Source organism: Eriocheir sinensis, chromosome 52 (genome assembly GCF_024679095.1).
Source record: "Eriocheir sinensis breed Jianghai 21 chromosome 52, ASM2467909v1, whole genome shotgun sequence".
In the NCBI taxonomy this organism is placed as follows: Eukaryota; Metazoa; Arthropoda; class Malacostraca; order Decapoda; family Varunidae; genus Eriocheir; species Eriocheir sinensis.
The window spans coordinates 11,010,481-11,031,715 of NC_066560.1; the positions used below are offsets into that span (position 1 = coordinate 11,010,481).

At 46.4% G+C, this 21,235-nt stretch overlaps 1 protein-coding gene across 4 annotated transcripts in view; it reads right to left on the reverse strand.

Moving 5' to 3' along the window:
• The window catches only part of LOC126983055 (oxidation resistance protein 1-like), a 67,912-nt gene that overhangs the window by 39,630 nt on the left and 7,047 nt on the right, over window positions 1-21,235 (reverse strand). The window contains exons 1-2 of one of the 4 annotated variants that reach the window (XM_050835524.1): window positions 17,683-17,845; window positions 3,053-3,147 (exon numbers count right to left, since the gene is read on the reverse strand). In XM_050835524.1, coding sequence (XP_050691481.1) covers window positions 3,053-3,100 — 48 coding nt within the window. In that variant the 5' untranslated portion in view covers window positions 3,101-3,147; window positions 17,683-17,845. Of the gene's footprint in view, window positions 1-3,052; window positions 3,148-16,621; window positions 16,862-16,991; window positions 17,191-17,682; window positions 17,846-21,235 lie in introns of those variants that run through there. The other 3 variants (XM_050835521.1, XM_050835523.1, XM_050835525.1) reach the window with 3 other exon arrangements.

Sequence of the window (21,235 nt, forward strand, 5' to 3'; positions counted from 1 at the left end):
CACTGAAGGTTAATGAATTCATGTTACCTACATTCCAGTGTGACTCATATCCTTTTCCTCTTTCTTTACATGTAACTTTAACACGTATTGGGCGGCACTGAAGGTTAAGAAATTCATGTTACCTGCATTCCTGTGACTCATAATGCTCCTCCTCTTTCTTTGCATATAACTTCAACACGTATTAGGCAGCACTGAAGGTTAAGGAAGACATGTCGCCTCCTCCTCTGTACTACTCGTATCTTCTTGTTCTTCCTCCTTACCTTCAACTTCAGGTAATACACGCAATAGGCAGGACATGGTTCAAAGTCTCCCTTGCTCTCCTTTGTTACTGAGTAGTCCTTGTTCTTCATTATCCTCAGGTAAGACAAATATTTGACAGCACTGAGAGTTAAATACGACTCGCTTGCTCTCCTCTTTTCCATATGATTCTCCTTAGTCCTCATCATCCACCACAAAGGAGAGTAAATAAAAGACAGGAGAGGAGGAGCGGAGGAGACGAGGAGACGGGATTGTGGGAAGAGAAGTGAGATGAGGGGAAGGAGGAGGTGGAGGTAAAAATTGAATATGTGTCATCTACTCTCCTGTGTTACTCACCTGTCCTCGTTCCTCTTCGTCACCTGTTCTTAAATGTTACTCACGATTGATGACTCGATTTTACTTGATTTCTTTCCAGGTGTGTCTGTGCCAAGGTTCATTTTTCTCTCTTTCCTGGCATTATTTTTTTCTTTTCTTTCCTGGCATCCTTTTTCCTAGCATATACTTTCCTGGCATCCTTTTTCCTAGCATATACTTTCCTGGCATCCTTTTTCCTAGCATATACTTTCCTGGCATCCTTTTTCCAAGCATATACTTTCCTGGCATCCTTTTTCCTAGCATATACTTTCCTGGCATCCTTTTTCCTAGCATATACTTTCCTGGCATCCTTTTTCCTAGCATATACTTTTCTGGCATTATTTTTTCTTTTCTTTCATCCCTTTTCCTAGCATATACTTTTCTGGCATCAATCTTTTTTCCTTTCCGGCATCTCCTTTTTCTGGTATATATTTTCCTGGCATCTCCCTTCCTGGCATCTGTATTTTTGTGAGAACCTCCTTTTCCTGGAATTTACGTTAATTTTTTTCTTCTTTGCAACTATTCCAGGCTTTCTCTTTTTCTCTTGGCATCGTTTTTGGCAGCTTTCTTAATAAGGGAAAACATGTATCGGAGAACAATCTTTTCTGTTTTGTCTATATTGCCGCTTCTATTACTGTTTGCGTGTGGTTGAGTGGGTAACAGGGACATGGAGGGGGGGGGGGGGGATGGGGCTAGGAGGTGATATGGCAGTGCTGGAATTTTGGGCAGTTTTATAAGATACTTTCGCTTCTCACATCAACTATTTCTAAAGGTCAAAGAGGGGATCACTCGGGTCCTAATGAGTCTTTTTTTAGGTTCACGGTACAGAGGAAGAGTCACACTACCACCAGGGTCACAAAACTACGCCTGAAAGTGCCCAAAACTCCTAAGAAAGCCTTGTCAAATAAGTGTACTTGGGAGACGAAATGTTTTAAAATACGACCCTTGACTGGCGCTTCTTCTTACTTCCTGTGTGTGTATTTGACTGTCAAGAGGGGAGTGCTTATGTTGTGACGACTCTTGCATTCTATTTCAAGGGAGTGTTTGTTGAGGTAGTAGGAGCGAGGTAGTTGGGGAAGTGCTTATCCTGTGGTAGGTCTTCTATTGTATATTACTTCAGGGGGGGAGGTGATAGATACTAGGGAAGGCGGGGTCGTGGAGGAAGTGTTTATGTAATGGTGTGAACTTTCTCTTGCATCTTCGTTCTTGCGTGTGTCTGATGAGGTAGCAAGGGCAGGGTCGTGGGGGGAGTGTTTATGCAATGGTGTGAATTTTCTCTTGCATCTAAATTATTTCTTGCGTGTGTCTGATGAGGTAGCAAGGGCAGGGTCGTGGGGGGAAGTGTTAATGCCGTGGTGTGAATGTTCTCGTTTATTTTTATTTTTTTTATTTTTACAGCAAAGGAGACAGCACAAGGGCACACAAAAAAGGAAACGATAAAAAAAGCCCGCTACTATCTATTTCCTTGCGTGTTTGATGAGGTGGAGGGTTGTGGAGGGGAGGGAGTGTTTGTGCTGTGGTGTGAATCTCCTCTTGCATTTCCTTGCTTGCCTGTGTCTGATGAAGCACAGCGGAGGAGGCAGAAGGAGAGGAGACAGCACAAAGCAAAAGGTGTCACGTTTAACAGTTGAACACGCAAGGAACGGCAAGCAAATGCGGGTGGAGGGTTGTGAGGGGAGTGTTTATGCTGTGGTGTGAATCTCCTCTTGCATCTCCTTTCTTGCCTGTGTCTGATGAAGCACAACGGAGGAGGCAGAAGGAGAGGAGACAGCACAAAGCAGCAGGTGTCACGTTTAACAGTTGAGCACGCAAGGAACGGCAAACAAATGCGCCGTCTCACTTCCTTTGTCTCAGTGTTCGCTATCAAGAGGGTTTCTGAGTAGACACAAGTCGATCGGAAGCTGAAATAGTGATGCAGTATCCAAACCTTTCTTGCTCTCGCTACACACACACACACACACACACGCATGAAGGCTTAGATTCCGTTTACATCCTCATTTTGTTCTGCTTATTCTTGATCCTTTGTTTCTTCGCCTTAACTGCCTAGTCGCATTATGAAGACTATACTGAACACACACACACACACACACACACACACACACACACACACACACACACACACAGGTGGTATTAACGTATCGCCACCCCCTTGCACCCTTCTCCTTTCCACAGACAATACGAGTGGATAATAAATGGCTAAAACAACAACGCCAAGAGAGAGGTGAGGAGGGTAAGAGGACCGAGGAGGAGGAGGAGGTGAGAGGCGCCGTGAAGCAGCCGATACATCACTCTTCCTCACGCTGATGCATCACTTCACAGGGCCCATGGCTGTTCTATATGCTAATCCGTCATTCTCCCTCGCGGTAATTACACGAGAGAGAGAGAGAGAGAGAGAGAGAGAGAGAGAGAGAGAGAGAGAGAGTAAACAGGTGGGCCTTACCGTATAGGTCATGGTGGGAACGGGTGGCTGAGTCGTCTTGGTGACCATCTTCCTCTCAGGGGGCGCGATGTTCTCCTTGCTGCCCTCCACCGGCTCTGCAACACGACAACCATGTCAGCACCCACACAGACAGAGAAAAGAAGTGTCGGCAGATAAGCACCGCATCACTATACCACACTCCGGCCACAAAGGGGTCAGGTAAAGATATGTTTTGTTATACGTCAGCAAAACGTATTCGGACAACAAAGGGCAAGTGGAAAAGATTTGTCTATTACTCACTGTGGTAAATTCTTGGAACAATGGGCAGGGTCAAGGAAAATTTGTGGACGTCACTATAAAAGAAATCTTGCAACAAAGGAAACAGCTTAAGATATATATACCAGTTACTATGACAAGTTCTGGCAGCAAAGGGAACAAGTAGGGAACAGTTTTGTGTCACTATAACAAAACACAAAAAAAAAAAGAAATAAAAAAAAAAAAAAAAAAATAAAAAAACAGGCAAGGAAGGAAGGATTTTTTTTTTTTACTTTTATATTATATTTCAGGCAAGAAGGGAAAAAAATTTTGGTATATCTCTCTGCAAACAGGAGAAGATAAGAAAAAGATTATACTATGTTACGATTACACTCTTTTTGCAACAAGGGGAACAGCGAAGGATTTTTTGGTAGGTTACTAATATTTTCTGCATCAAGGGAAGGAAAAATTTTGGTCACTAATATCTTCTTGCAACAAAGGGAGAAGATAAGAAAGATTTGTATACTGGTTACGATTACACTCTTTTTTGCAACAAGGGGAACAGCGAAGGATTTTTTGGTAGGTTATTAATATTTTCTGCAACAAGGGGAGGAAAATATTTGGTCACTAACATCTTCTTGCAACAAAGGGAGAAGATAAGAAAGATTTGTATACTGGTTACTATTGCATTCTTTTTGCTACATGGGGAACAGGGAAGGATGCTTTTGTAGGTCTCCCATATCTTGCAACAAAGGAGGGGAACAGTTTGGACACGTATATCCTCATGTAGCGAAGGGAAAAGATTAGAAAGATTTGTATATACTAGTCACGATAACACATTCTTATTTGTATATATTAGTCACGATAACACGTTCTCTTTTGTGTTTACTATATCTAAGTGTACCTCCCATCAACTCCGGCTTCCGTTGAGGGGTGTGAGTGGAGCGCAAGTGGGCAGCATGAACTAAGCATACAGGAAAAGTCATTAAACAGAAAGAAAAGTAAAGAAATAAAAATATAAATAAAGAAACAAATGTGGAGAAAAAAAGAAAAGAAAAAGAAAAACGTAACACGCTGTCAAGAAAAGTCTCTATGTAGAAAAAAGTAAAGAAATAAAGACAAATAAAGGAAACGAAGATGTAACAAAGAAAAAAAAAAAAAAAAGAAAAAAAAAAAAAAAATAAGCTCGCAACTCGCTGTCCTTGATCGCGCTCCAATGCCGCTGGTTATTTTCTTTTTAACATATTTTTTTTAGTCTTCTTTTTCCTCATTTTGCTTTACTTATTTCTCCTTTTCCTTCGTCTTTTTCCCTTTCTCTCTATATATTTATTTTTCTTTCTCTTTTTTTCTTCCTCGTCTTTTTCCCTTTCTCTCTATATGTTAATAAAAAAATGTATATACTGACCACCTCGACAGAATCAGTATTGAGAGCACCAACATATACAACAAAGAAACAAACATAGCAACCTCGAACCTCTCCTTCCCCTCCTTCCCCCTTTTGGCAGCCCTCACCCACCCCATTCCCGACCTCGTGCAGAGTGAAGATACGCTAAGGATGCCGCATAAAAGGCTCATAACTCAATTTAACCGCTTAAAACTTTACCGACGTGTTTATCTGTCGCAGGCCTCGGTGTCTCCCCTAATTCGGTTACCAGTACGAGGTCAGACTGTGGATCTTTTTTCGGTAACACTGAAAGGAGACAAAACAGGAACCCGATTCATCCGCTTCAGACACCACTGCATTGCTTACTTACAGGGTCAGGGTGTCAAAAATAACACACACACACACAGACACACACACACACACACGTAGGTTATATTTCTAGGAGCACCATCCTGTCTTCCTTATTTAGCTCATGATCTCCTTATACCATAAAACACACACACACACACACACATATAGCGCCTCCTCACCCAGTCGGAATGCAGAAGTCTTTGTACTGACAAGGCGCGCAGCATCTTGAAGAGGGCGAGGTGTGTCGTACGGACAATGATGATGAGGAAGTACCCTGGCACGGCGGCGGCGGCGACGGCGGCACACGGCGGGGCGGTGGGCGGGGCATTAGTAACCAGGAGGCGACGGGGCGGCCATACGTGCATAAAAACACCGCTATCAGCATGCACGGGACATATAACTGACCACTGCCTCGACAAAGGGGAGGGCTCTGACCGCGGCCAGCACAACGCAAATGTTAGTTTATATAATAACACCCCAAGGTTCTCGTTCCTGTGTGCTCTGATGCTGGACACTTGTATGTAATGTTAGACTTGGCAACAATAAATTACTCATGTGGCTGTGATGTTACAGTTGGATAAATAGACGATGATGTTTTCTTAATGATTGCCGCGTGATAAACATAGATATACTAGTTTTTATAATAAGACTCTCAGTTACTTAAGTATGCGCAGCCTGATGTGGGCAAGAATATGGATTAAGGTTTCCAAAAATAGCATCAATTACTCATGCTTATGTAATCTGCCGTGCATGGCTTCAAAGATTAATGTACCCTCGTATAAAAACGTCACGTGACCTTCATCTCTAGGCGTGAAGGGAGGTAGGTAACAGCTACACTAGACGCGGTAACCTGAGCCAGCTGACCCGTCCCTCCCACTGCCCTCCAGCTCCCCTCATGCCCGGCCCTGCTCAGCGACCCTCCAGCCCTGTCCCCTCTCACCCCGTCGCCAGGGAGAGGCAGGGCGGCAGAGACACAGTACACGGCATGAACCCTGAGCAGCCAAGTCCGTCACACACCACGTGAGTTTAACAGTCCGATCCGCCCATGACTACAGCTGTTACCACCTCTGTTGCTGCTACTACTACTACTACTACTACTACTACTACTACCAATTACAACAACCACAACATTAAGTAGTTTTGTTTTAGTCCATTTATAGTGTTTTAGAAGCTCTGTGTCATGGAATTAGAGGTGTGAATTTTCGGGGATACAAGTATATTTGACCTTTTCTTCTTTTAATGAAGCTTAATTTTCTCTTGTAAATGTGGAACGGAACACCGATTATATTATATTAAATTATATTAAATAATGAATAACTAAGCAGAATTATAAATATGCAGGGTGTATTTTCTAGTCCATGTGGATGATGATTATTGGGGCGTTTTTCTTAATTGGCGCCGCAACTGCAAGGTCATGTGGCGCCGAAGTCCATGTGAAAGAATGTTAAAAGGAAGGAAAAGAGAAAACGCTGCGCTGTGCTCGTAAGGGATTTCGGCTCGTGTTACCGCGTCAATTATATGTGATGTAAAGTTTCTCCGCGGCACTGCGAGAAAAACAACAACAAAAAGATAAGAAAAACGATGATAAGCCATGGTGTGGAAAGTTTCCCTCCGGTATAGTAAAAAAAAATAATAATAATGCTGATATGCCGGTGCGTGTAAACTTTCCCTTAAGCAGCAATGGCAAGAAAAAGAAAGAAAAAAATAAAGAAAAAAGAATAGAGAAAAAAGTCTTCGGGAAAACACTAAAATGAAGAGGCTTTGACGTTGGAGGCGGAGCAGGAAAAAATAGACGCAGGAGAGAATAAAAATGACACAGGTAGGACAGGTAACAGGTGTGGCCAGGTGACTCAATTAGGCTCAGTTACAGAATCTTTACCTCCTCTTTTCCCTCGTCTATCTCTTCCTCGGTGTTCTCTTCTCCCCCCCCTCCTCTCTCTCTCTCTCTCTCTCCAAGTTACACTACCTCTTCCATCTTTCCCTTCTCCTTCTCCTCTTGTTACAGAATCTCTATCCATTATTTCCCTTCTTCTTCTTCTTCTTCTTCTTCTTCTTCTTCTTCTTCTTCTTCTCCTCCTCCTCCTCTTTTTTTCACCTGTTACTCCTATTCCATCTTTCCCTTCTCCTCTTGTTACAGAATCTCTACCTCCTCTTCTTCCCTTTCCTTCTCTTCCTCCTCCTCCTCCACGTCGTTCTCTTCCTCCTCCTTCTCCTCGTTTTTTTTCACTCGTTATTCCCCCCCTCTCTCTCTCTCTCTCTCTCTCTCTCTCTCTCTCTCTCTCTCTCTCTCTCTCTCTCTCAATCCCACAAATACATTATCAATTATATATATTTTCACTTCACCAAACCACGCCGCCCCCTCTCCCCCTACCTCACCCCCATAAAAAAAGCCAGAGACGAGAAAAAAAAATGGAAGCGAGATTTTGTTTTCCATCTCACCTTCCGCCGTTCCAATTACTCCGGAAACCTGTCGAGAAGAAATCCGAGGAGTTAATTACAGGCAGGTAGAAGTTTCCACCTGCAACCGAAACCACCAGCGAGCGAGGGGAAGATAGATATAGTAGTAGTAGTAGTAGTAGTAGTAGTAGTAGTAGTAGTAGTAGTGGTGGTGGGCCAATTAAGGGCTGTACATTATCTAAAATCACTGTTTGTTTTTAATCACGTGAGGAAGGAGAGCGTGTCCAATAACTCTCTCTCTCTCTCTCTCTCTCTCTCTCTCTCTCTCTCTCTCTCTCTGTTACACCGTTGTTATGATGTGGCGTTACTAAGTGCGACCAGTTATTTATGTTATGTTCACCTCCGGATGCGTGACTGTGACTGTGTGTGTGTGTGTGTGTGTGTGTGTGTGTGTACCCGAATCATATGACGTATGCAAATAACACTTACGAGTATTTTGTGTCATTTTGTGTATCTATCCACTAAGTCATATGTGTTTTTTTTTTTATTCCTATCTTCAAATAAATAAATGATAAAAAAAAACGTCAGTCATGTTTTCCTGACTCATGAAAAGGAAAACACGGAGAAAGTATGAAAGAGAAAGCCAATTTTAATCTCTTGATGCTGACAGACTAGGGGTGAAATTCTCTCTCTCTCTCTCTCTCTCTCTCTCTCTCTCTCTCTCTCTCTCTCTCTCTCTCTCTCTCTCTCTCTCTCTCTCTCTCTGTCAGTCATGTTTTCCTCACTCATGAAAAGAAAAAACACCGAGAGAGTATGAAAGGGAAAGCCAATTTTAATCTCTTGATGCTGACAGACTAGGGGTGAAATTCTCTCTCTCTCTCTCTCTCTCTCTCTCTCTCTCTCTCTCTCTCTCTCAGTCATGTTTTCCTTACCCATGAAAAGAAAAAAACACCGAGAGTATGAAAGGGAAAGCCAATTTTAATCTCTTGATGCTGACAGACTTGGGGTGAAATTCTCTCTCTCTCTCTCTCTCTCTCTCTCTCTCTCTCTCTCTCTCTCTCTCTCTCTCTCTCTCTCTGACACATGTACAACCATCAGTTTCCATTATTTCCACGGTCAGAGTTTTCGGTCGCTTTGTTTTATGGTCATCGTCGAAATGTGAGTGTCGGTGAATAAAACTTTTCTTATTAAACAGCGGCTAGGGGGACGGGGCGGGGGGGGACACACACACACACACACAAATACAATGACAACAAAACCAGCAGGCCACGGCGCGCACCTCGGCGTATTGTGTGAGGAGAAAGCAGAAGCAGAACAATTAGAGAAGAGGGGCGGGAGGAAGGGGGGGGGGGGGGGTGGAGGGTGGAGGGAGTTTTTCATATTTTTATTATTACCATTATCATTATTATTATTATTTTTTTTTTTTTTACCTTCCCATCCTCACCACCACCACCACTACTACTACTGCTACTACTGTTTTTTACGACCATCATCACTACCCCTACCACTATTAATACTATCCTTTTTTTATGGTAGATAGTATAAGGAATAAAAACTCGCAACACGACATTCCCGTACAAAGAGAAGGCAGAAGATTCCAAAAAAAAAATATGATGAGGGAAATACAGACGAAGGAAGACTGTTTCAGAGTTTACAGGTCGTGTCTTATATAAAAGAAGATATTGGTTAACTCTTGCATAAGGAAGTTGGACAGCATAGGGATGAGCATGAGTAACTCTGTGAAGGGAGACCGCGGATGAAGTGGAGACATACAGGTAACATAAAACAACAACAACAGCAATAGCAAAAAAGGAAAGAGCAAGGAAAGTAATACTGCAGCGGGTTTTAAGGATTTGAGGAGGAGGGGAAGTTGACAAGACGAAATGGAGGGTGGTGATGGGTCTGCCGCTTATCATCACCACACTATCACCGCCTCCCAGCAACTGTTACCATCACCGCCGCCACTTAGCAACTCCAGCATCAAGACTCATCACCACTGCATGCTTGACTCCTTCACGTGCCTGGTGGTGGTGGTGGTTGGTGGTGAAGGCAGTTGTCAGTTGGTTACAGTATCATCGTCATCATCACCACTACCACCACCACCATCACGTTGTTTGTTCCTCCGGTGTTTAATTCACTCTGAGATTGATATTACCACTCACCCACTTTGTTTACTTATCACTATCATCACCATCACCTTCATCACCACCACCCTCACCATCCCTATCCACCACAACCTTCACCAGACTCACACCCATGTCACAATTTCTTTCCCCCGTTCATACAACTCCCACCATCATCACCACCACCACCCTCACCATCCCTACCCACCACAACCTTCACCAACCTCACCCTCATCATCATTTCTGTCCCCCATTCATACAACCCCCGTCATCACCATCACTACTCGCACATCCTCACAATCTTTCATCACCGTCACTATCAACATCCTCAACTGACCCACGTCCATCTCACTATTTTTCCGCCTTCACCATCACTGCTTCCCACACCGCCATTATATTCCTATCATCACCATTTCCTGTGTACACCTTCACCACAGCACCATCACTTCACCCAATCAGACCTCTCAACACACACACACACACACACACACACACACACACACACTTTCACATTCTACTACCAAACACCGCACTCACTGTTTCCTCACTTTCCTATCACACATAAACATCATCACTTCCTTAAACTCTCTCTCTCTCTCCTGTTCCACTATACTTTCCCTTCTTACCTATACGGACAGCAAAGAGATACTGAGGTCAGAGGGAAGAAAAAGAGAAAATGAAGGGGATTTGAGGGGGGGCTTAAGGGAAGGCGGTACGAGTCACATGGAAGGAAAGAATGGGAGGAGGAGGAGGGGGAAGAGGAGGAGGAGGAGGAGGAAGAGGAGAGGAAAAGACTTCGCTCCTTTGAGACTGACACGATCTGGTGGCAACAAAGACACACATGACTCTCTCTCTCTCTCTCTCTCTCTCTCTCTCTCTCTCTCTCTCCATGTTCTAGGGTGGTGATAAGGGGGCTCCTAATCATCATAATTCTGTCCTTAATAATAATAAAGATAAGAGATAAGATTGTGACAGGCCAGGCTCATTTAGAGAGAGAGAGAGAGAGAGAGAGAGTCATACTTTCTCCTCTTTTATATATTATTACACATTGCCTTTTTCTCTTCAGTAATGGCTTTTTCTTTATCGTGGTCAGCTGTTTATTGTCTTCGTGGTGGAGTGGTTGACACGTCTAACTACAAATTCACGGGTTCGATTCCACCCAGCATACCCACAACCCAATCTGCTGTTAGCTTCCTCTTTCTGTTTGGTCGAAAAATGTGTACTTGGGGAAACCTGGGGAAGGGAAACTGTGCTAACCCGGATGTCACACCCGTCTACGGGGTAATGGGTTTATAGTACAGGCTCAAGGGATAAAGATAAGGGTTGCATAAGGGAAACAGAATCACCATCACCTTTATCAACATGCCACAATCTTTACCAACCTTACACCCATGTCACCATTTCTTTCCCCCATATATACAACCTCCATCACCATTTCCCATCATCACTGACTACTCACATCTCCTCAAAATCTTTCATCACCATCACTATCATCATCCTCTCACTATTTTCCATCACCATCACACACAGCTTATGGCCCCCTCAACTTATTGTCTCAGTTTATCGCAGTCTCCCTCTTAATGGTAGAGAATGGCTCATCTAGACTCCCATTTTCTTCCATCGACCTCGGCCCCAACGCGATGACCTTGCAGGGGGGGAAGGGAACTTGCCCCCCTCTTTCAATTCCCTTCCATCATTTCCAGTGTTTTCCTCTCTCTTTCCCTTTCCTCTTCCTCTCTTCGTCCTATCACCTCCCCTTATCTCCTCTTTTTACCTCCATTTCTCTTTTCCTTTATTTTCTGGTTGTCATATCTTCCTCGTTCTCTCCTCCTTATCAGTTTCTACTTGTTATTTTTTTCCTTTTCCTCTTCTTCCTTCCTATTAGTTTCTGCTTCCTTCCTTTCCTGCTTTCCTATTGTTTTCTCTACTCCTTTATCTCTCTCTCTCTCTCTCTCTCTCTCTCTCTCTCTCTCTCTCTCTCTCTCTCTCTCTCTCTCTCTCCTGGCTCCTTTTCACTCCCTTTCTCTGTTTTCTTCCTCCTCTTTTTTTTTCCATTCTCCCTTCTTTCAAATTTCTCTCTCTCTCTCTCTCTCTCTCTCTCGTCTTCTTCTCTTCGTCTTCTGCTCACTCTTATTTCCCCTCTTCGTTTCCCTTTTTATATTCCTTTCTATTCCTTTATTTCTCCCTTTCCTCTACCTCCTTTCCCTGTCTCTTTTTCTCTGTCTCTCCTCCTCTCTTTCCCCTTTTCCTATCATTCATCTTTCTCCTTTCTCCTCCTCGTCCTCTCCTTCGCTTACCACCTCCACTTTCCCCTCCTTCTTTCATGTATCTCTTTCATCCCTCTTTGCACTTCTTTTCAACCTTTCTCTTACCCCTATTCCTCTCATTATCTTGCCTTCTCCCCTTTCTCCTTTCCCCTCCTGACCTCATTATCTTCCCCTCTCTCCCCTTCCTTCTCATGTTTCGTTCCCTTCCCAGTTGTTAGTAGTCCATGTTCCCTTCTTTACCCTTCCCTTCTTTCGGGTTCCAATATTCTTTTCCCTTCCTCATCGCCTTTCCCCTCCTGACCTCATTACCTTCCCTTCTCTCCTCTTCCTCCTCATCTTTCGTTTCCTTCCCAGTTGTTAAGTCATCTACGTTCCCTTCTTTACCCTTTCTTTCCTCCCCTTCTTTCTCTTCTTTCGCCTTTCAGTTTCACATTTTCTTGCCCCTTCCCCTCCCTTCCTCTCTCCGATTCGGTATATACCTGTTACGGATTTTCCTTCACTCCTTCCTTCCTCCTCTTTACCTCCCCATCTCTATCTCCACTCCCTTTCCTTGCACAATAACACGGGTTGTCATGTTAATCCCCCACGCAGCGACTCCAAGATATAAATCCATCCCTGAGGTTCCATTAAGTCGGCCGCGGCTTCATCAGCAAACACCATTTCTGTAAGCACTGTGCCATTTTCCGTGAGCAAAGGCTGCCACGCGGGGCTTTAGGCCACGCTCACGGTAATGCACAGGAAAACGACGTCTGCTGATTGAAACGTTTCCCTTTTGTATATAATGTCCTTTGAGTGACTGGTCCTTTGCTTGCGTCAGAAACGAGGGAAACGAGGTCACCTGTTCCGAAAGAGGGGAGAGTGGGGAAGGGAGAGAGAGGGGACGAGACGAGGAGACAGGCAGTGCACGGGAGGGAGGGAGAGGAAGGAGGGGAGGGAAAAAAGGAATGATTGTCTGGTGAAGAGATGTGAAGAGGCGGAGGGCAAAGGAAGGGAGGGGGTGGCAGGGGGGAGGGAAGGAGGAGGAACTGGTGTAAGAAAGGAGGGATGGAATGGCTGTCGAGTAAAAAGGAAGAGTGGAGAGAGATGGCGGACTGGAAAAGGAGGGAAGTGGGAGAAAAAGAAAACGAGGGAGTGAAAAAACATTAATAAAGTAAAGGAAGGAGGGAGAGAAAGGCGCTGGAAGGGAGGGAGGAGGGAGGGAAGGAGTAGGAAGAAAAAAAAAAAAAATAAGAAGGAAGGTGTTGAAGAGGTACACGTCTTTAACGAAGAGTTGAAGACGTCAATAAAATGTTAGAAATGGTGGGTTTTCCTTTCCTTTCCCTCCTGCCTTCTTCTACCCTTTCCTTCCTGCTCTCATTTTCTTCTCTTCTTTCCCTTTTTTTTTTTTCTCTTTTCCATTCTTTCTCCTTTCTTTTCTTTCTTTTTACTTTTCTTCTCTTCTTTTCTCTACCTTCTCTTTTTTTCTTTTCTTCTCTTCTTCTTCCCCTTTCACCCTCTAATTTTCTTCCCTTCACCCCTCTACCCTCTAATTTCCTTCCCTTTGTCCCCTCTCCCCTCTATCTTGTTTCATCCTTTCCCTTCCTTTAATCATCCTCCCCTTCCTCTCCATTTTTAACCCTCTCTTTGCCTCCCCTATTTCCCCTCTTTCCTTTCCTTCACTTTTCCCTCCCCCTCCCCTTTTTTTACTATCTCCTCCTCTCTCTCCGCTGTTCTTTGATTTACTTATTGCATGCGTTCTCTCTTTCATCCTCCTTTCCTTCACTCCCTCTCTCCTTCTCTATCTTTCCTCCCTTCTCCTCTTTCCTTTCCTTCCCTTTTTATACTATCTCTTCCTCTCTCTCCGTTGTTCTTTGATCCACTTATTGCATATGTTCTCCCTCTTTCATCCTCCTTCCCTCTACTCCCTCTCTCCCTATCTTCCCTTCTCTATCTCTCCTCCCTTCCCTCCCTTTCTCAGTGGCTTCAACATGCGACGGTGTTTACAAGCAGCACCTCAGTAATGGGTTAGTCAATAGTGTGTTGATGTATTGCCTGAGGAAGGAATGGGTACGTTATCCCGTTGAAGGTGAATAGTGGTCGTGGTGGTGGTGGTGGTGATGAAGAGCAGAGGTGATGAGATGGTGGGTATAGCCTTGAGGTATTTTTTGGAAGAGGTGCGGTAAGTTAGATGCGGTGGTGGTGATAAGTGGCGATAAGGAAAGGCGTGGGAGTGGCTTGGTGATGCCGGATAAGGTGTAGAGAGAGGTGGTGGTGGTGGTGGTGGTGGTGTGGCCCTGGTGATCGCGGGGGTGAATTCATTATAACGGTAATGTGATGGTGGTGGTGGATATGGTGGCCTGATAGTGGAGAAGGAAGTGGAGAGATAAACTGTGGCTGATAGTGATGCTGATGGAGGAGTAAGAAGAAGAAAACAATAATAATAATAATAATAATAATAATAATAATAATAATAATGAGGAAAAAAGAAAAGGAGAGAAAGAGGAGAGAGATATTATTATTACTATCATTATCACCATTATTATTATTGTTACTATGATCATTGCTGTTGCTGCTGATGATGGGTGATGTACGTGGTGGTGGTTCTGATATACTATTCTTGTTATTGTTGGTGGTAGTGCTAGCAGGGTGTTAATGTTTTTGTTTGTTGTGTTTTTGTTTGTTTGTTGTTGTTGTTGTTGGTGGTGGTGGTGATGGTGGTAGTAATAGTGGTGGTAGTGGTGTTGGTCGTAGCTAAGTGTTACGTGCAACAAGTGCCTCAGGTAGGATCACGTGACTGCAGGGCCTCGAGTTACCTGCTGAACGACGTAGTATAAGCGACGCCACGCCTGTCTCTCTCTCTCTCTCTCTCTCTCTCTCTCTCTCTCTCTCTCTCTCTCTCCAATCTCCTCTTCACCGTAATCGCTGTCATTATCTTCTTTCATCTGTTTCGTTTCCTCTTTAATTGATTCCTTAACTTGTTTCGTTAATTTGATTTTGAGCTCATTATACTTGCTGAGTTTTCTTCTCTCTCTCTCTCTCGTGAAGGTGAATGCAACAAAGTGACATGCTGTGAGGTGACCTACATTGTGTGTGTGTGTGTGTGTGTTCAGACAAAGCCTCGTAAACGTTTCTTCTCGTGTCATTCATAAATATGGAATCCTGTCCCTGCCGAAATTGTTGAGGCAAATTCTCTTTCCCATTTCACTTAACTCTAAATAACCTCCATGTTACTGTTCACCCGACATACCGCACTATTCTCCATCACTAATGCTCGTACATTGATAGTACTAGAAAAAAAAAATCTAACACTACAATTCTCCCTGACCACGTATTTTGTCACAATCAGTCGGTCAGCTTTTACTTTATAATATTTACCCAAATATTAATAAGACGGAATATCATCAGTATTGAGTTGCTCGCTTGCCCAGTGACCCATGTGCTTTTGAGTACAGTAGCACTATCAGGTGTGTGTGTGTGTGTGTGTGTGTGTAGCGGACATAGAGAACAGACTGCCTGAAGACTTCCTGCGCCCCTTCCCCCCCTCAACCTCATTCCTTCAGCCCCCCTCCCCCGACCCCTTCATCCGTCCCTATCTTCACTACTCCTCCAACATACTCTACCCTCACCACCACCACCACCACTACAATATACAGCCCCCACCATCACTTCCACCAAAACATCCTTCACGCCGCCACCGCCATCAACCCATCCCTTTCTCCGCCGCCACCACCATCTCATCCAGCGCTCCCTGCATCTGACAGCCCCGTTCTCGCCCGCCTCTCTCTCACACACACACACACACACACACACGCACAGCTTGATTAATGCCTGGAGCCTTCTCTCATTATGCCTCCTCCTGACTCATGGCATCCAACCGCTTGATTTAATTAATGAGGTTCGTTTAATTTCGTCCCTTTGTCTTATATTTACTCGTATTTACACATTTACCGCACATCGCCGTCTATCTGCGTCTCTTGGTTGCTCAAGATTCCTGTATGCGGGCTGAAGGAACGTGATGGCGCTCCTGGTAAGCTTGTTAACGTGTGTGTGTATGTGTGTGTGTGTGTGTGTGTTATGTCATTATAGGATAAGGTGCAGATGAGGTAATCATTTTGATAAACACATTCTGACCAATAAATTTACTGAAAACGAGTAGTACAATTTATAGTTGCTAACGGATGATATTAATTACACACTCATCGAAAGATTAATGCTATATATGTTTCGTTATGTTCGTGAAATTCTTTTGCCGCAAGGATAAGTAAGAGATTAGTAATTATCGGGTGCGTGCAAATAGTAAATGCATATTTGAGACGATTTACTTTACGTAGCCGCTGAATATAATTGCTTTATTGACGAGGAAAGCGATTTTTTCGGTGGTGAAAATTTATTTGACGACACTAAAGAATGTGGAATTTGTGCTAAGGTGTCGATGAAAACCTAAATTATTGGACGTATACACCAATAACCGATATAATTTCTCAGAACGAGTGAAGGCGGACTGGCGCCTCGTGCAATAATCGAAAGTTTGCGTGACGGTGGAGGAAGAGGAGACAGCGGCGGCGGCGGTGGTGGCGTCGACCCGAGGCGAGGAAACCGCTAGAATCACCACAGACATGTCACTTTCACTCATGTTCTGTGGCGCATGGAAAAGGACGCCCCCTACGACCTGCCTCAGCCTGTCCCTGTGTGTGTGTCTGTGTGTGTATGTGTGTGTGTAACAATGGGGAATAAACAGGTGTCATGGAGATATGGGGGGGGGGGGGAGGGGAGGGAAGAGAAGGCATTGACCGGATACATCTGCAGCTTGAGCCGTCACTGCCACGACACTCACGTTACCCAGTGTCTGCCTGGCCGGGGCTGGCGGGTCCTGGGGCGGCGGTAGTGGCGACACTTGGGAACACACCAACTGCACCACAGCTTTATCACTGCACCACCGCCGCTACACACCACACCACCACCACTCCGTCTACTCCACACAAGACCAGGGACCTGCACCGCCACACACACGGCCCACCATCGCCTCCAAGCACACGGAACACACACACACACACACTGACGTCCACCACGGCAGCTGTAAACACAAGTCAACAAGGAGGCGGAGAAAAGACTGCCTGGCAACGCTCCACTCTCCCTCCTCGTGAAACAAGACTCAATAATGCTCTCCCTCCCTCCCTCTCCCAGATGCGGACGCCAACACTTACGCGGGGCAAACAGGTGTAGCCTCATGGTGCCAGGGGCCGAATAGCATCCCGCTCGAGGCTCTGCAGGGCGGCAGAGGGCGTGGAATGAAGGGCACAGAGGTGAGTGACGTGCGCGGCCCTCCGCCACACACGGCTCAGAGGAAACGTGTGGCGTCCGCGGCGGGAGGGATGACAGCCGCCGGCCTGCTGCTGCTGCCACTACCACCTCTGTTCCCTCCCTCTCTCCCTCCCTCCTTTCCTCCCCCTCCCACACACTCCCGCACACACTTCACGTCACCCGCAAACACACTAAAACACTTTCATGCCCTCTAAACATCCTGAAATACGACGGAAAAATATATGCAACGATTCAGTAGTGGGGTTTTCTCCCTCTCTCTCTTCCTCTCGCCGCCGACCAACATAAAGCACCGCTAAAAGGTGCAGGAAGGACGGAACTCAGGCATCCCGCGGCGCCTGAGAAAAAGCTGGCAAACCGCTAAATGCACCAAGATTTATGGGACCCCAGCGAGGCAAGGGAGTAATGCTCTTCCCACTATTAGGTCCCATTACTAGCTACCCTTCCTTCCTCCCCCCGGCGTGGCAACCAAACCCAGGTGACGTCCAGCCATACGATAACACAGTTCAACAGTCGAAACATCGCAATACGACATTCTCGACTATAGCGCGCTGAAATTCTTTGCTGATAACTCACCTCACGTGGCTGCCTTTTTATCATTCCTTCATCATCGTGTGCTTGGCGATGTGACCTTCACAGCGACACTGACAAGACACAGTTGACAATGCAATTCACACGATTAGATATACAAACAAGAGGTTGCAGAGCCCGACGCAAGACGCAAATAGTTTTTCCTTCACTACCAAACTCCCCTAAAGCTTTCACTCACGTTCCCGGGGTGGAGGAACTTAGCCCAGACAATAAGCAAGAACTCGATGACATTAAAACCTAACGGAGCTGCTTAACAACGCGGCAGCTCACCAAAACACAACCACTGCACTGTCAGGCGAGTGTTGGCGAGGCGGCGAAGGGCAGGGGCCAGAAAGGAGGGAGGGAGAGGAGAGGATGGAGGTGAAGGTGGGTAGCAGGCAGGCAGGCAAGCAGGCAGGTATCGGATAAGAGTGGAGTAGACGAGACGGGGAGGGAAGGGGGTGTCAGATAGGAAGGGACGACCAGGGAGAAGGAGGGATTGCCAGGGGGAGGGAGAAGGAGGCACAGGTGAAGAAGAAAAAATGAGAGGGGAGGATGGGGAAGGGAAGGGTAAGAAGAGAGGGCCAGAGGAGGGGTAGAAAGCCATTGGGGGTAAGGGGACAACCACATGTGAGCCTTCACACTGAATTCCTTTAACATACGACCAATTTGCCTTCACCATTCACCATTCCCTCTCTCTCTCTCTCTCTCTCTCTCTCTCTCTCTCTCTCTCTCTCTCGATGCGGGGTTTCCTTTCTGCATAATTATGATAAACTACAATTTCGTCTCTCACTCAAGGCAACTCAAGAGATCGATGCGCCCTTCTCTTTTTGCTACTACTGCTCTGAAATGCCAGACGAGACACGCCAAGCAAGTTTACAGGGGGTCACTGAGGCTGTTTGGTGGGGTAGGGGGGGCGTAAGGGATGTACAAGCTCGCAATTGCTATGGGTGGGGTTTTCAGGGGAGGAGGGGGCGTTAGTCAGAGGTGTGTGCTTGCATGTATCGTAGTGGAAGTGCTTATGAGGGCTGTGGATCATCGTGTTTGCTGTGGAGGGGTTGCAGTAAGGGGTGTGGGTATAGTTGTATTTGCTGCGGGTAGGTGGGTGGGTGGGTAACTCTTATGGGGGTCGTTATTGCATTTACTGTACTAGCATTATCTGGAAGGGTGTGCATGCTCATATTTGCTGCGGGGGGAGTTACTGTGAGGGGTGTGAGAGGTCGCATTTGCTGTGTGGAAGGGGGAGTGTTTTTGAAAGTTGTGGGATCTTGTCTGTGTTGCTTTACTGTGGGGGAAGTCTCATGTGGGATATGGGAGGTTGCATTTGCTATAGGGGTGGAAGTGAGAGATATGGACATAGCTGCAGGGGCCATGGCAGGGGGTTATGTGGAGTCGTGTGGGTTAGAGGAGGTCGTCAGGGGGTAAGGGGTGTGGCGAGAACTGGGGAAAGGGTTTGGGGATGTGGGTGAGGGTCGTGAGTGGTAAGGAAGCCCATGACGGTTGTAAAGAGGGTCGTTGGGGGTAGTAGGAGGGTCGTAGAGGGTGTCAGGTGGTCATGGGACTTTGCAAGGGGTCGTGAAGGGCTGTGAGGGGGTTGTTGGGGTCTATCAGAAGGTCGTGCGGGGCTGTCAGAGAGTTGTGGGGCTGTAGGAGCTCGTGAGGGGCCGCAGGGTGGTCGAAGGGGGCCGCAGTGGGGTCGTGGGGGGCTGTAAGGTGGTCGTGAGGAGCTGTCAGGGAGTTGTGGGGCTGTAGGGGTTCGTGAGGGGCTGCAAGGTGGTCGAAGGGGGCTGAGAGAGGTTGTGGGGGGCTGCAGGAGGATCATGGAGGGCTGTCAAGTGGTCGTGAGAGGCTATATTGGCGTCACTGGGTCTGTATGGCGGTTGTTAGGCTCGAGGTGCTAGGAAGATAAACACAAGATCGTCAAAGTTACCTGGAAGCATTGCCCCCTGACTCCCTGTGCCCCTTAGAGATACAGAGCCGTGATTGATAGATTAAAGCAGTGTTGGGGCACCTGTGAGCACCTGGCGGCACCCTTAGACTGATACCTGGCGCTGATACTGGCCAGGTAACCATATTTGTCCAACCTCAGCAGGCAGGAGGAAGGTAGGAGAGGAGGAGGAGAGGTAGGTAGGAGGAGGGATAGGTAACAGGGAAGGGAGGGGGGGATAGTAGAGAATGGTATGAAGGAAAGGTAGACTAAAATGAAAGGAAAAGGTAGGAATGAAGAGGAAAGAGGGTAGACAGAAGGAAGGTAAGAGAGGAGGAGGTGGAGGAGGAGGAGATAGGAAGGAGTGATGGGTAAAAGGGAAGGGTAGGACCAAAACAGGAGAGAAAGGGAGGAATAAATGAGAAGGGGGAATAGAAAGGTGGAGATAGGAAGGGGAAGAGAGAGTAAATGAGAGGGAGAAGAAAACAAGATGAATAAGGGGAGGAAAGAGATGACATAGAATTAAATATGAGAAAAGTGAGAGAAGAGGAGGAGGAAGGATGTAGAGTTAGGAGATGAAATGATGAGGATGAGGATGAGGAGGAGGAGGAGACATGACTAAAGGGCGGAGCTAAGGGGGAAGCGATGACACACACACACACATACGACCTCCTAACTCTACCCACGACCTATTAAAAATGGAGTCCAGGATGTCCTATTATCACCAACAACAACACACTGCGCCACCACCACCACCATGACCTCACCCAACTCCTAAGCCCCTCACCCCTCATACCCCAATCCCCCTCCCCTCCAAATCATCCCCCCTTCCAGAGATTCTTGGACGGATGGACGGACGGACGAACAATAAAAAGGTAAAAAATATAATAAAAGGGGAGAAAATAAGAGGAGGTTGGAAGAAAAATCGTATTCAAGACTCTTCTGAACGTCACCAGGGGCCGGATGTGAAAACTTGGGCCAGGGAACGTTGCAGGAGTTCTCAGAGTTTGGGAGGTCGGGGCTGGGGGGGGGGTTGGAGGGTCAGGAGGAGGAGGGAGGGGGCAACAAGGAACCGGGGGAGTGGGGGACAAGGGGTGGAGGTAGAAGAGGGTAGCACAAGTGAAGGGCAACTCAGAGAGGACAAGTGATGGTAACGGGAAGAGGGGGGCGGAAATAGATAGGGAAAAGGTGGGGGGAGGAGGGAGGAGGCAACAATGAACGGGGGAGGGGGGGGACAAGAGGGGAGGCAGAAGAGGGTACCACAAGTGATGGTAACGGGAAGAGGGGGCGGAAACAGATAGGGAAAAGATGGGGAGAGGAGACGAGAGACGGGGTGGGGTGGGGCAAAACGGGGCATGATGGGGGTGGGGCAGAGTGAGGGGGAGGAAGGGAGGGAGTGCAACGCACTGAAAAGAGAAGAGAGAGGAGAAATAGGGGTATAGGGAGAGAAGCCATACCCGAGGAGAGAGGGAGAAAGAGGCAGGGAGAGGGAGAGGTGAGGGGAGGAGACAATGGGAAGAGGTAAGAGAAGTAAGGGAGAAGGAAGGGGAGGCCATAGTCAAGAGGAGGGGAGAAAGAAGCAAGAGGGGGAGAGGTGAGGAGAGGGAGAGGAGGAGGTGGGGATAAGAGAAG